At 40.5% G+C, this 14,245-nt stretch overlaps 1 protein-coding gene across 6 annotated transcripts in view; it reads left to right on the top strand.

Moving 5' to 3' along the window:
- The window catches only part of IQGAP2 (IQ motif containing GTPase activating protein 2), a 128,964-nt gene that overhangs the window by 97,484 nt on the left and 17,235 nt on the right, over positions 1-14,245 (top strand). For all 6 annotated transcript variants that reach the window (XM_065663997.1, XM_065663995.1, XM_065663999.1 and 3 more), the window contains 11 exons: positions 4,789-4,950; positions 6,306-6,448; positions 7,213-7,383; positions 8,947-9,030; positions 9,699-9,770; positions 9,931-10,000; positions 10,312-10,520; positions 11,223-11,372; positions 12,169-12,332; positions 12,973-13,197; positions 13,802-13,942. In XM_065663997.1, coding sequence (XP_065520069.1) covers positions 4,789-4,950; positions 6,306-6,448; positions 7,213-7,383; positions 8,947-9,030; positions 9,699-9,770; positions 9,931-10,000; positions 10,312-10,520; positions 11,223-11,372; positions 12,169-12,332; positions 12,973-13,197; positions 13,802-13,942 — 1,591 coding nt within the window. The remainder of the gene's footprint in view (positions 1-4,788; positions 4,951-6,305; positions 6,449-7,212; positions 7,384-8,946; positions 9,031-9,698; positions 9,771-9,930; positions 10,001-10,311; positions 10,521-11,222; positions 11,373-12,168; positions 12,333-12,972; positions 13,198-13,801; positions 13,943-14,245) is intronic.

Raw genomic sequence — 14,245 nt, forward strand, 5'->3', positions numbered from 1 at the left:
TTATGCGAGTCTAATATCCTGAGGCATGTTGTAAGAGCAAATTCTTACATATTTGCAACTTTGTTTATTCCAATTTCATTATAATGCCTTTTTTAATTGCTAACAAACAAGAAATAGGAATATAACAACCTTAAAATGGTGTGGAAAAAGCCCTCAGGCTTTTTGAAGTGCGTACTCTTCTCATCTGTAAGGAGGAGGAAATCTGTAGCAAAAATGTGGAGGCTTGTACTGGCAGAGTATTGTGTACTGGATGCACTCAACAGCTTCTGTCGAAGTTTAGATTTAATATAATAATTTTAGAGAACTATTCATAATATGAAATACACTTTGGCAATTAATGTAGAAGCAAGTGTAGCTGGGTGTATGGGGCACCCTGGAGAACATGATGGGGTCCCAATTTTTTCCTGCCTTGGCCAGCACAGCGTAGCTGAGACTGATAGCTCGGCATTGGGTATTGGTTCACATTCCGCTTGACTTGACTTTGGGTGAGTCAGTGTCGCCTTCTTTTGCACCCTAAGAGCTTGTGAATACAACTGCTGAAGTCGGTGCATTCCTGCAGCACTGCATTCAGCTTTCATTAGTGCAGTGCAGCAGCCTAATGTTTACTTATAGGCAGGCTATGTCAGTAGTTAGTGTTTGGGAAGTTGTGGGTGGAAGAAAACAAACACGGCTAGCTATGATGATAAAATCCTCTATCCCTGCTACAGAAAAACTGCATGTAGTGTTGCTGTTACTTTAGAATTGATTTGATTGATCAATACAGTCTTAACGATGTAATGACTGTAATCAGACACACTGAAGACACAAAGTATTATCATGGGTCACACATCTGCAGTGAAAAGCACCTCACTTGTGTTTTCTGAGATGGAGTCAGACTCACAAACATTGTCCCAAATGAGCTTTTATACTCAAGAGCACTGGTACCTTCTCTTGTGGACGAAACCTGTGTTCCATCAATGCCACCCAGAGACATGAGAAAATATCTGAGCACAAAGAAGGGAAGGAAATGCACGGCTTGTAAACAGGTGTAAGTTAAAGCTAAAGAGTGACTTGAAAACATTCTGATTTGTGTCCACTGGTGTAAAAGCGTTGAAAATATATCTCATAAACAGCCTGTAAAAATTAGCACAGGATTATCCATATACCAGTACCAGACAATGTTGCTAATGATAGAATCACAGAATCATAGAATAGTTAGGGTTGGAAAGCACCTTAAGATCATCTAGTTCCAACCCCCCCCCACCATGGGCAGGGACACCTCACACTAAACCATGTCACCCAAGGCTTCGTCCAACCTGGCCTTGAACACCACGAGGGATGAAGCATTCACAACTTCCTTGGGCAACCCATTCCAGTGCCTCACCACCCTTACAGTAAAGAATTTCTTCCTTATATCCAATCTAAACTTCCCCTGTTTAAGTTTTGACCCACTTCCCCTTGTCCTATCGCTACAGTTCCTAATGAATAGTCAATCCCCAGCATCTGTATAGCCCCCCTTCAGATAGGCCACCACTCCATCTACTAGCTAATTTTTGCAGTGAAATCTTTTCATTTAATCCATGTTTCACAGCTTTTCACAATTAAGTATGATCAGTAGAACTGTTGTAACAAGTCACTTAAGGAAGTAGCTACTAATCTCCTGTACTCTGCCCTCTAGGTTGAAAGGAAGCAGTGTCAGCACAGCACATTCTTTGGAAGAGCTCTAAGGTTTTGCAGCTAAAATCCATGATTTAAAATTTCCCCATGGCACAGAACCTGATACTTCCTATATAAACACTTCCTGTCTCAGGAAGTTAGCATGTGTGTTCATGTAAAGTTCAGCTTGATCACAACTTGGGAATGAACTTTTGCTTTGATCTATCTCAGAGACACTATTTTTGAAAGGCAAACAGCTCCCCACATCCCACTCCAAAACTTTTGCAGCATAGTGAGATATTTTTTAGTCAGAACAAAATGTATTATTGAGATTGTTGCAGTAATGACAATAAAATCAGCAGTAAATTAAAAGAAGGTATTGGCAGCTGTACTGAAGCAGTCTTGATTCCTTCCAAACTAATTTTTATGACTTCTATAAATCCTAAATACTACAGTGTTAAAATTTTAAAAGGCTTTTACAAACTGCCTTACCTGTCAGTAAAGAACTTTCTCTTGTATTCATTTAGGAAGATGTGTTCAGTAAATGCTGGTGAACTCCCTAATTCACAGAATCACAGAATCACAGAATCCCAAGGGTTGGAAGGGACCTAAAAAGATCATCTAGTCCAACCCCCCTGCAAGACCAGGGTAACCTACAGTACATCACACAGGAACTTGTCCAGGCGGGCCTTGAATATCTCCAGTGTAGGAGACTCCACAACCCCCCTGGGCAACCTGTTCCAGTGCTCTGTCACTCTTACAGTAAAGAAGTTCTTCCTGATGTTAACGTGGAACTTCCTATGTTCCAGTTTACACCCATTGCCCCTTGTCCTATCACTGGATATCACTGAAAAAAGCCTAGCTCCATCATCCTGACACCCACCCTTCACATATTTGTAAACATTGATGAGGTCTTTGTGTTGTTGCTGTATGGTTTGCATCACCTTGCTTCAGTCCTTGAACTAGTTCAACTATTGTACTCCTTATCTAAGTGGGAGGCAAAATGAGGCTGGCAAAATATCAGCTGTATAGATTTTGGGAATAGACACCAATTCCAGCCTTAGTCTTGCACAGGAAGTCTGTCTGTCAAAACAGGATTTGTCATAAAAGAGTCCCAGTTATGGGAAAAAGCCTATATTTGGCCCTCTTGAGATTTTGGCCTTATCACCCCAGACAACTGCATCTATCTCTGTATATCATAGCTGTTTGAAAGGATGGGTGTCAAAAAAAGCCCTTCACAGTGTTGATCTGGTACTGGCATCCCAGCTCCTGCAGGAGCAGACTGGAGTCTGCAGTTCTGCAGCTGGGGGTGGCTAAGCTCTCTTTATCTTATAGTTTTACAGGGTTCATATGGCCCTCCTTTAGAGCAACAGCTGCAGTATTAATTGTTAGCACTTCAGTGGAAAGAAATAATTTCTATTGAATTCTTTTTGCCCTATAAACATATTTTTTTCCTTCAGAAACAAAGGCATAATTCATTAAAAGATTAGGAAAAAGCCAGGCAGCAGAGGACCTAGAGAAACAACTATTAGCTAGGTTGTGTGCTGGTCTGTCTTCAAAACAGCTTCCAGCACCCGTAACTACAGGGGAAAAAAAGGAAGAAAAGCATTCCAATACAGGTGACCAGAGTTAATGAGGCACATAGGACTCATATTATGAGTAGGGCTGAGCCCGCAGAACCCCCTAGGCCAGCAGCAGCAAGCTGGTAATCCATGACTTCCCAGTTTTTCCTGACTCCTCACTGCTGAAGTCTGCCTGGTCATCACAAGACCACAACTGTGGTACAAAGTGTTCTCCAGTCTCATGGGGAGCACATGTGTGCTTAGCAGGTGTTCGTTTCAAAGCACAGAAATATATTGGGATCCTGTCTTGTAGGAATCCAGACAGTGGTGGTGTGGTGTTCACTTTTTCTCAGCTGGCTGTTGAGAGTATTTGGAGATGGATCTGTTACTGTCTAGCCAGATCTACCCATTTCACCTTTGTCAAACTAACCACAAGGAAAAACTTTATTTTGCTGAAATGCTCCCCTGCTAGCTCAGTCTCATGTTGTGCCTCCTATGCGTAGGCTTCTGATATTGACCCACCTTTTGGGTCTGCTCTGTGTAGGCAGAGCAATTGAGCACATGGAGGGATCTTTTTTTTGTATTAATCTGGATATACACAAGATAAGGAAAAGTGTTTGGTGTTGCAGTGTGAAGTGCAGCTGTGAGACACAAAGGTAGTCAGGTTCACTTAGGTCAGTATATAAGGTAGGTATTCTGGCTGTATGTCTAATCACTTGTTTTTCTGTGCATGGATCTTGAGTTTAGATGTGAAGGAACACCATTAAAGACCTGAGCAACAGTTTCTAAAGCCGTGTATACCTCTAGAGTGTAAGGTACTTTGAAGTGGCATTTTCTACCACATGCTGTCAGGTGTGGTAGGATTAGCTCCTTTGGTGATGGTGGGAGCTGTACAAAGCAAAGGACACTTACGAGGTCCTGAACTAGTGTGGGTAACATCATATAACTTCGAACATACTTCATAGCATCACCTTTCAGGGCACTTTTTGTGCCCTGGAAGCAAGAGCTGCATTTATGCCAAACTCAAAGGCATGTGTTTGCAGCATCAGCTTTAAACAAGCTCCCAGGGGGTGAGGACAAGACAGGATCCTGACTAGGATGCTTAGTGTTCAGAGACTTTGCTCGAGGCAATTTGTAAGGTAAAAATTTTGTAAGGTAAAAGTGAACATTAAGGTTTACAGCTTATAACCTAATGACTTCAGGTTTCTCTAGAAGTCTCCCAGGTGATCGGCAGATGATAGCCTTTGTGTTAGGGCAGACTAAGTGCAGGGGTACCTACCATCCCCAGCCTCTGCTCTGGTGTCATCTGGTGTGTCACTTGATGGTGAGGAGCAGTTATGCCCCCAGATCATTCTCCACTGCTGCATCCCAGCATGGGTGGAGTGCACTCTTTCTACCTAAGAAGCTTGCTGTTCTCCAAAATACTTGTCCTTACAAGCATGAATGATGCTGCTAATGGGTGAAGCACTGAATTACTGAATATGTCATTCTGTCTGTGTATGCCAACATTAGAAGTCCACTGTCAATGTTGCTGGAGGCCACAGCTGTGGGCGCATAAACCACTTAATTTTCTGTCATTATTTTACCCTAGTGGCTGTTGGAACATCAGTGATTAATAAGAGCGTGGAGAAGGGTGATTCACAGCCAATCCTGATGATACTGCAGTCCAAGTTTGGATTAAGAGTGATTCCTGAGTGTGCTGAAACCTACTTCAGGAACCTCTCTGAAGCCAAGAATCTGAAAGCTAGAGAAGGTAAAAAATTTCCTGAATAGCCTCTGTAATATCCATCTGTATTACTGAGACAATGGGAAAACCAGCACGGAAGTCTTACCTAAAATCACTGTAAACTGAGGAAGGCAGTTGCTGGTTTTAAATCTTTTGAGAAGTGTTATACTTGCCCAAGAGCTTTTTATGAGTCACTAAACAGTTGTGCATGTAGTCCAGACCACAGTACATGCTGATCAATGAGTCTAGCTATTTCTAGAGTCTACCTATTACTTTCTAGAGTCTCAAACTAACCTCTGAGTTAATTTATGACAGCTTCCTGACTGACAATAGACTAGTCCATACCCTCAGAAAACCATGTCATTTTCTGATGTACGGGTGTTGGGTGTTTTTTTGTTTGATTGGTTTTGGGGGGGGGGGGGGTATGTTGTTTGTTTATTGTTAGAGCTTTTGTTGGTTTAGTTCAGTGTTGTTTTGTTTGGGTTTGTTTTTTTTTTTTTGTTTGTTTGTTTGTTTGTTTTGTTTTGTTTTCTGGTAGTAGGTGCAGAGAAGCATTAGGCTGCACAATTCAGACTTACAGGTTTCTGTAAAGAGCAAGGCAGGCTGTGTCAGAGTGTCCGTAGTCCATTTATGGTCCCTAGGTATAGCCAGAGCAGCAGGTATCAGCAAAAGCTGGGTTCAAACCTGCTCATAGCAGGATGATGGGATGTTCCATCATGTTAGAACTGCAAGCTGGTCATAGCTAATGCAGCCAAGATTAGCTAACAACTAAGAGAAAAAGTTACTGTCAATGTAGTACACTTTCTTAGAGTAGGGGGACATATTTCATCCTGCAGCATGGGTTTAAGAGAGCATTTTGCACAACTGTCCTTCTCAGCTTTACCTTGGGGCCTTTTATCCATGAGGAAATGAGGCTTTTCCTGTCTGTCAGGATACAGCCTTGTTTACCAATGCATTAAACAAGACAATGTGGATATAGAAAATGTCCCATGTGGGGGAGATGTCAATAAAGCCAGCATCTGGCCAGAAGACAAGAACAACATTTTTTTATAAACAGTCTCAGTTCCGCTTATGCGAGTGTTGATGGAAGATATAGAGCATGCTGTTTCAGAAGCAAGCACTGATTCAGTGTGTTGGGGTTTGGAGAAGCTGGCAGAGGACCTGTACTACATCACAGCTGTTTCATTCTAAAAGAATGATCCTGGTCCACCTAACAGAATATTTTGAAAATACCCTTACTAGAAAATGGTCCAAGATACACACTACCTTTGCATGTAAAATGGCTTTATAGCAAACGCAGAGATGAGAAATGAGTAGGAAGAGCTGTAATGTACTAGTGTAGCAGGGCACAGATGTGTACTAATGGTACATATTGATCTTAGATTCTAATGAAAGTCCGTGGATTAAACTGGTAATGAAAAACATGTATGATTACTACTACAATGTGGAAACTGAGGAAGGCACCTGTGATGCCCCCAAAGGAGTTGTACCAAAAACTTCCTGGTTAACTGGTGAAGAAATTCAGGTAGGTGGCTGAAATGTTTGCTTTTATTGCAAATGCAGCATAAGCATTTGAGAGAGATAGCAAAATACATCAATATCAAGGTTTGAGGCTGTGCTGGGTGAGACTGAAGATCACTTTAGCTGCTTCTGACAATAGCAGCAACTTAAGGCTAAGCAGTATTAGCACAGCTTCCTGTCTGATGTCTGACAATGCTTCAGGGACTTCCTAAATGGAAGTTACAGCATACTTTTTAATGGCCACCAGCAGACACTGGTGGAGGAAAGTCTGATAGCTTCCATATCCTTTTATATTTTTTTGGACTTTGCATTGGTCTGTGACAAGGAATTTCATGATGTATTTAGGGGCATGTGGAAGCACTGCTTTATGTTTAAATCTAAGTATCTGACAGCATTCTTGTACCTCCAAGTTCAATAGGACGAGTGCGATACTTGAACTTTCTTACTGTAGAGATTTTGCATTAACATGAAATATAACTTGGAACAAAGTAGATCACACAAGCTTCTTCACAATTAGGGTTTTTTATTTGCAATGGTAACAAAGTAGCTTTTCCTTCATACTGATTAAAATCTAGGGGTAAATAAGAGAAGCTTGGATGGGATGAACAGAAGCTGTACATACAGGGGTTGGACTACACGATCTCCAGAGGTCCCTTACAAACCTAATGATTGTGTGATATGGTGTAGAGAATACAGAACAAATTCCAGGATGGTTTTGGCATGAGGCTTTTTTCTGTTCAATGACCTTTTTCCATGATTTCTTAACAGAGCATTGTTGGGCAAGTTACAGCAGATTACAATCGAGAGCAGCTGTGGCTTGCTAATGAAAATCTGATTGTTCAGCTGCAAGCCCGAGCAAGGGGATTCTTAGTCAGAAAAAATTATCGGGAGAGAAAAGCTTACCTTCAAAGCCAGGAACCATCTGCCATCAAAATACAGGTATTGTTCTAGAGCGAGAAGGTGACAGGGCTTGGGTAATTTTCTGCATGTGACAGGTGATCTGGCGTATTCCTACCACTGACAAAATTTTCAACTAGGTGTCTCTGCCTGTTTTCATGATCAGCAGTTCAAACTTCTACATCTGCAAATATGTTCTTGTCCTCATTGGAGAAATTGTGGTTTTAAATAGCAAATGTCAGTTTTAAAAGAATGGCTCATACCCACCTGCAGTCTAAGTTATCTCAGTGAAGAAACTCAGAAATACATTGACCTGGCTTTCTTTTCAGCTGTTCAGGTCTTGTGCGGTACACCTAACTATGCATAGTACAAAATCAGAACACGTTTGCTCCGTATTGAAGCAAAAATTCCTTGGCAAAGAACGGCTCAGGAAATACATTCCTTTCTAGACTACCCCCATTTGGAAGTGGTTTGCCTCTGCTCCTTGAAGTCATAGCTGGGTAGGGAGTGGCAGCCACTCTGGTGTTCTCAGGCTCTGGCAGTGTTTCTTCAATGTCTTCAGTTTGCAGAATTCTTAAAAGAGTAGAAAGAAAACTTTCTGCTGAGAGTGTGAACATGGACAAATGCACGCACAGTGTTTTTAAATGGTGAAATGGCCACCTCCCACTAGAAGCAATTTACACCAGTCTTGAAAGATGATCACTCAACCTGCCCAAAAATAATAGAAGAATTTACAGCTGATGTTTTCTAATCTATAATAACTTTATTTAACAACTCATGATAAATGATTTTACCAGTAGCAGCTGTCACTGGGATTGGCTTTTCACTTTCTTGCATGGTGTCTAAGCCCAGCAAAGGACTGTGCTATTCTTTGAGGAATTCAGGGTCTGCAAACAGGTTCAAAAATATAGAGAAATGTAGATACATAAAGCTGATCTCCGATTGTTTTCTATGGGCATTAGAATAGAAATGAATGGTGAAAAGACAATAAGTAGAAGAAAAAGCTGGAGTCATTGGCTGGATAGAGATGAGATGCAAAATATGTAAAGGTAGTAAGAATATCAGTTACTCCTGTCATCGGGCTCCTTACCAAGAGTTTGCTTCTGAGCTAGCAAAGGGAGGGCCAAGTGAGGGAATTGGAAGCTTGTAATTTGTGGTACAAGATGATCCTGAGTGACTCTGGAAGATCAGAGACTTGGGAAGGAGTCCAGGCCAAGAACAGTGGGGATACAGCTAGGTAGGTAACAGCTTTTGGATATAATGGACAAGAGCTGGCAGAGTATTCCTTGTATGGGATGAAGCCAGTGACAGGGATACTAAAGGATATGGGTGTACTGGAGATAAGAATACAGATTCTTATCTCTTTCCCTCCCTTCAGGGAAGGGAAGGAAATGGCATTGGAAAACAAACTTTGTGCTAAGATTGGCCAAAATTAACATGAAATGTATCAGGGCACCTAAAAATATAAAGGCAAGCTTGCCTACACCTTAGTTATCTTTTTACCACAATGTCAGTTTTTATCTATGTGATAAACACTGTTGTTAATTTTAGTGTAAATATGCATTTCTTGTTAGTAGTAATGGTCTCCTGCCTTTTATAAAACAGGCTTTCTGGAAAGGATACAAACAAAGGAAAAGCTATGTTGACAGACTAAAGGTGCTTCAAGGCAATGTTGCTGCTATTGTTAAGGTAAGATCCCCCTATGTGTTGGTGAGTTTTGCCCCTTGGCTTGGTCCTCCACCACCTAGAAATCAGAGACTAGGAACACAAATAGGAGAGAATTGTGCTCCAGAAATTTTGATGGTGTTGAAAGTTGTTTAATTGACAGGGTAAGTGAATCACTTCTTGAAAGTTCTGTGACTTCTATCAGGCTTTCCTGAACTTAAGTATCTCCTAAGAGATTTCCTTACACTTTCCTTTCCATAATGCTAAATTAAAAAATATTCGAGTTGACAGTATGTTACATTTCATTAAAAGCTGTCAAATCTGTTTAAAAAGTTTTCACTTTTCTGAGATGCTGATGGGATAGTATGTCATGAGTATTGAAGATGGATATATGGTCTCCTGTGCCTGAAGGAGACTGGTTTACAACTGAGAGCTGAGGCTTGAAGGTAGAAACTGCTTCCAAAGATAATGCTACATACAGGTGGTTAGACCCTCCAGCTCAACTTGCTATTTCAGTCAAAGCCCATTAATCTGGTCACTGGACTGTAGGAGCCCAGTGGTACAGTCATCTGTGGTGCTGATTATGAAAACAGTATGCCTGCATAACAGCACTCTCAGAAGCAAGTTTAAAACATGCACATGCAAACAGTTTGTGCAATGCCTGTTAAGTTTTTATTTTATTTAAATTTCAGATTCAGTCATGGGTCAAAATGTGGCTTGCGAAGAGATCTTACAGGAAACGTCTGCAATACTTCAAGGATCATGTAAGTCCTTTTCCTTCATTTTGGATGTGAAGCATTAAAATAGGGTAATACAACTGCACGGGCAGTTTTGGGAATCTCGGGAAAGAGATTCTGCAATGTGCGTTTCTGAGCAGAAATGTGTCATAACTAGACTCTTTTGCCTAATCTTGGTCCCTTTCAGAATGATGAAATTGTGAAGATACAAGCATTTCTCAGAGCAAACAAAGCCAGGGAGGACTACAGAACACTAAGTAAGTGGTTAACAGGTGAATGCTGCATGTTTGGAGAGAAGTATGATACTATGTTCAATTTTTCTGTTTGTTTTAAACCTTCACCTGGGATTTCTCAACCTCCTATTCCCCTTCAAAAGCAGATGCAAGTGTTTGCAAACCAATTGTTTTACAGCTAAAAGCATTTTGGTTAACTGTACTTACACAGACAAAAATACTGCTCTAACTGGCATAAACTTCCCTCTGAAGTTCCAGTTTTCTAAGGGTTTCATGAGTCTTATGTCAACGAACAGTATTACATCAACTAACAAGCCTATTTACTTCAACTATAGTTGGTGCTGAAAATCCACCCCTGACTGTCCTGCGCAAATTTGCTTACCTCTTGGACCAAAGTGACTTAGACTTTCAAGAAGAACTAGAAGTAACAAGGTTAAGGGAAGAAGTGGTTACAAAAATTCGATCCAATCAACAGCTGGAGAAGGACTTGAACTTAATGGATATAAAGATTGGACTGCTGGTGAAAAACAGAATCACTCTTCAGGTCAGCAGGCTCTATTCAAGCTCCCTTGGTAACACGCACTGAGCACCTCTGTGTGTTGAAGGAGCTCAGGATTACACAATCACAGCATGGCTGAGGCTGGAAGGGACTTCTGGGGCTCCTCTGGTGGAACCCTGCTGCTCAAGCAGGACCACCCAGAGCAGGGTGCCCAGGACCATGTCCAGATGGCTTTTGAGTACCTCCAAGGGTGGAGACTTTACAGCTTCTCTGAGGAACCTGTGCCAGTGCTTAAGAATTAATTAAAATACTCCTGGTAAATTAAGCACCTTCTTTGCATGTCGTAAGTAATCTCGTCAGAATACCTTGCAGTAGATGTTGTTCTGTTGTCCTGAGTGGTATGGTAGCCTGCTACTGAATGTCACTCTGTTTTGTTACTTGTGGACAACAGCAATTGCTGAGCAGACTTCAGGAGATTGGAGTAGAATTCTCTGATCATATTAGAGAGCTTATTCATTGTTAACTAAATGACGAATGAGCCTGTACAGCAGATCAGGTTTCCCAGATGATCACTGTTGGCAAGCCATACTGGTGACAAGATAAAGATGTTCAAAAGACTGGTTAGTGAATGGAGGAGCAAAATATACAAAGTTGTTAATAAAGTTAGCATGGTTTGGAATATGTTAATTTTTCCAATTTGCCTTTTTTATGAATATATAATCTAGACTTTTGATCATCTGTCTGCAGGATGTGGTACTGCACAGTAAGAAACTTAACAAGAAGAGCAAAAGTCAGTTGGAAGAGATGGTTATGGTTGATAAACAGGGCATCAAAGGTTTGAGTAAAGAGAGAAGAAAGAAACTGGAGGCTTATCAACATTTGTTCTACCTTTTACAGGTAAGTATTAATGTAAAAAGTTGACAAGGCAGGAAATTGCTGAGGAAAAACTACACATACGTTGCTTGCTTTGTTTTAGTGATTGTGGTAGTGATTATGAAGAGATTTTTGCCATAGTATGCAGACTGCAGCAAACACTATGGTCAAGTTCTAGTATTTCCTGTAATTGAGAGAACCCTTCATGTCTTTAAAACATTCAAAAAATATAGCTGTTTTTTCTTAGAATAACTTCAGTCTGTCCAGAAGCCAGAGAGAAATATTTTCCTCCATATCACTTAGTCCATGTAAATTACTGTCCCTATTATTGTGCATTATATATTGTGGAAAGGAAGCTTCTGTATTATATACTGTGCAGCTGGCAGTATATAATGTATCTGTTCTTGTGGTCTTTTTACCTCATCTCATCTCACTGAAGTTTTTCTAGAAGAATTTTAGTTCTTCCCATGGCAGATGCTCTCTAATACCTCGGTGGACATGTAGTATGCAGTGTCATGTTGGTAGACAGCCATTGTCATTTGGTAAAATGTCATTGTCATTGGATCCATGGACCTAATGCACAGGGGTACTGTTCAGAGAGTACAAATAAAATTCTTACTGGTGTCAATCGCAGATATCTAATTGTTCAATATTCAGTGTTTCTTATGCCTCAGGATTTGGAAAAAAGTAAAGCCAGTGTGGCAAAGTCACATATACAGGAACAAACATAAATGCTTTTAGTGATAGTGGAAATGTAGAGAGCGCTGCCCCCTAGTTTGTCCTGGACCAGTACTATTTCAATCATTTGTTTTTTTCACAGACTAATCCCACGTATCTGGCAAAGCTGATTTTCCAGATGCCACAAAACAAATCAACCAAGTTTATGGATACAGTCATCTTTACTCTATACAATTATGCCTCAAATCAACGAGAAGAGTATCTGCTTCTCAAACTCTTCAAAACTGCTCTAGAAGAGGAGATAAAGTATGTGCATTAGAAGGAAGACTTTAGTTGATTTGTGTTGGAGACTGTTCAATGAATACTTCATACCTAAAAGAATTTGATGGCTAATCTTTAAGATGTTGTAAAATTAGATCCATACTTTTGTTTCTAGAGAAAACTGTTTTCAGTGTAACTTCTTTGTTAACTCAAGCTATTTCTAATTCATGAAAAAAATTATGGTGGACAATATTTTTTTATGAAAAAAATAGCTTGAAAAAAAGCAGACACTGGGGTTTCTTGCTTTGTCCTTAAGCATTTAAGGGTAGATAAAGTCTTTCCTTTCTCAGCATAAATGTTCGACAAGTGGAGGGTAGTGGCCTGTTACCCTAAAACAATAAAATCTTATTTTATGCTTTTAACAGGTATCTGCTGAACAGGTATTTGGGCCTGAATCAGGTATATATTAGCTGCCATCAGCTATGCTATGTTTCAGGGACATTATTATAACACATATAGAACTCAGGTAGTATTTTCTATAGTCTTATTTTGTTTGAAAGCCTAAGAAATAGACTATATAAACCTGTTTCAACATAGAAAAGGGATAATTTTAAATGTATGGGTTTTGAACACATGCATAAATGCATACATAAGTCAGATCTGAACTAATCTGCTCTTGATACAGCTCTAAGGTAGACCAGATACAGGATATCGTTACTGGAAACCCCACAGTCATTAAGATGGTCGTCAGCTTCAACCGAGGTGCTCGTGGACAGAATACTCTGCGCCAGCTCCTGGCCCCTGTGGTGAAGGAGATCATGGAGGACAAGTCCCTCATAATCAACACTAGTCCTGTGGATGTATACAAGTCATGGGTAAACCAGCTAGAAATGCAGACTGGTGAGGCCAGGTGAGTGAGGAAGCTGTACATACTGTACTATTTTAGTACTTGAGGGATCCCTCGTTTCTGCTGTCCCTTTCCTCCTCTGACAAATTGCACTTGTGCCCATGCATCCCTTCCCTACCTTCCTGCAGTATAATGAAAGTTTGGGGGCAGAAATGCTTGAAAAACATGTACTTTAACCTGTTCTGAACAACAAAGGGATACTTTCCTGGTCATGAACTTCAAAGTCAACTACTTAATCATTATAAGTGTGGTAGACTATGCCATGGAAGAATTTACAGCCTTTTGCCCAGTTTTTATAACAGCATGCCAGTAGTGGTGAGGAGGTATGCTGGACTGTGATGTGGAGATGAACGCCTTAAATAAGGATTCCCCTTTTGTCGTTAAGGGAAGGTACATGATGGTGTGTGCACCCCCACCTAAACAAACTGCCACCCTCCAAAACCACAACGCTAATGAATTTAAGACTTTCGTAACTTAGGCTAACGTCAGCATTATTTGTCTTTTTTTTTCTCTTCTGTTCATTGATGGCATTTACAAAGTAAATAAAAATAAAAATAAAAACACCTCAGATACATTTAGCCTAGTTTAATATCTGTTTGCTTCGCAGCAAATTGCCATATGATGTAACCACAGAACAAGCACTGACACACACAGAAGTGGTCAATAAACTGGAATCATCAATTCAGAGTTTGCGAGCCGTAACTGACAAAGTTCTCACGACCATATTCTCCTCTCTCAACATGATGCCGTAAGTGTTAATTTAGGAAGATGTGCACCCATGTGCACAGTGAAGCTTGGCTTGAAACTCGCTGATGGGCATCCTTTCAAACTACATGGTTTCCAATACTTGCCTCTCGAATAATTTCCCCAGTAGAGGGAGTGGTTTCTCCACTTCTACTCTGCTTTATCAGCCTCATGAAAGACTCCCTGTTCTTGAAAATTCTGTTTTCCGTTATCACCTCGTTTTTACTTTTTAAGTGGCTGTAAAAAAAACCCAGTTACTTGGCTGACTAGAATAACTGGTTTATGTTTTGTTTAAGTCTTTCCAATA

Source organism: Lathamus discolor, chromosome Z (assembly GCF_037157495.1).
Source record: "Lathamus discolor isolate bLatDis1 chromosome Z, bLatDis1.hap1, whole genome shotgun sequence".
NCBI classification, from domain to species: Eukaryota; Metazoa; Chordata; class Aves; order Psittaciformes; family Psittacidae; genus Lathamus; species Lathamus discolor.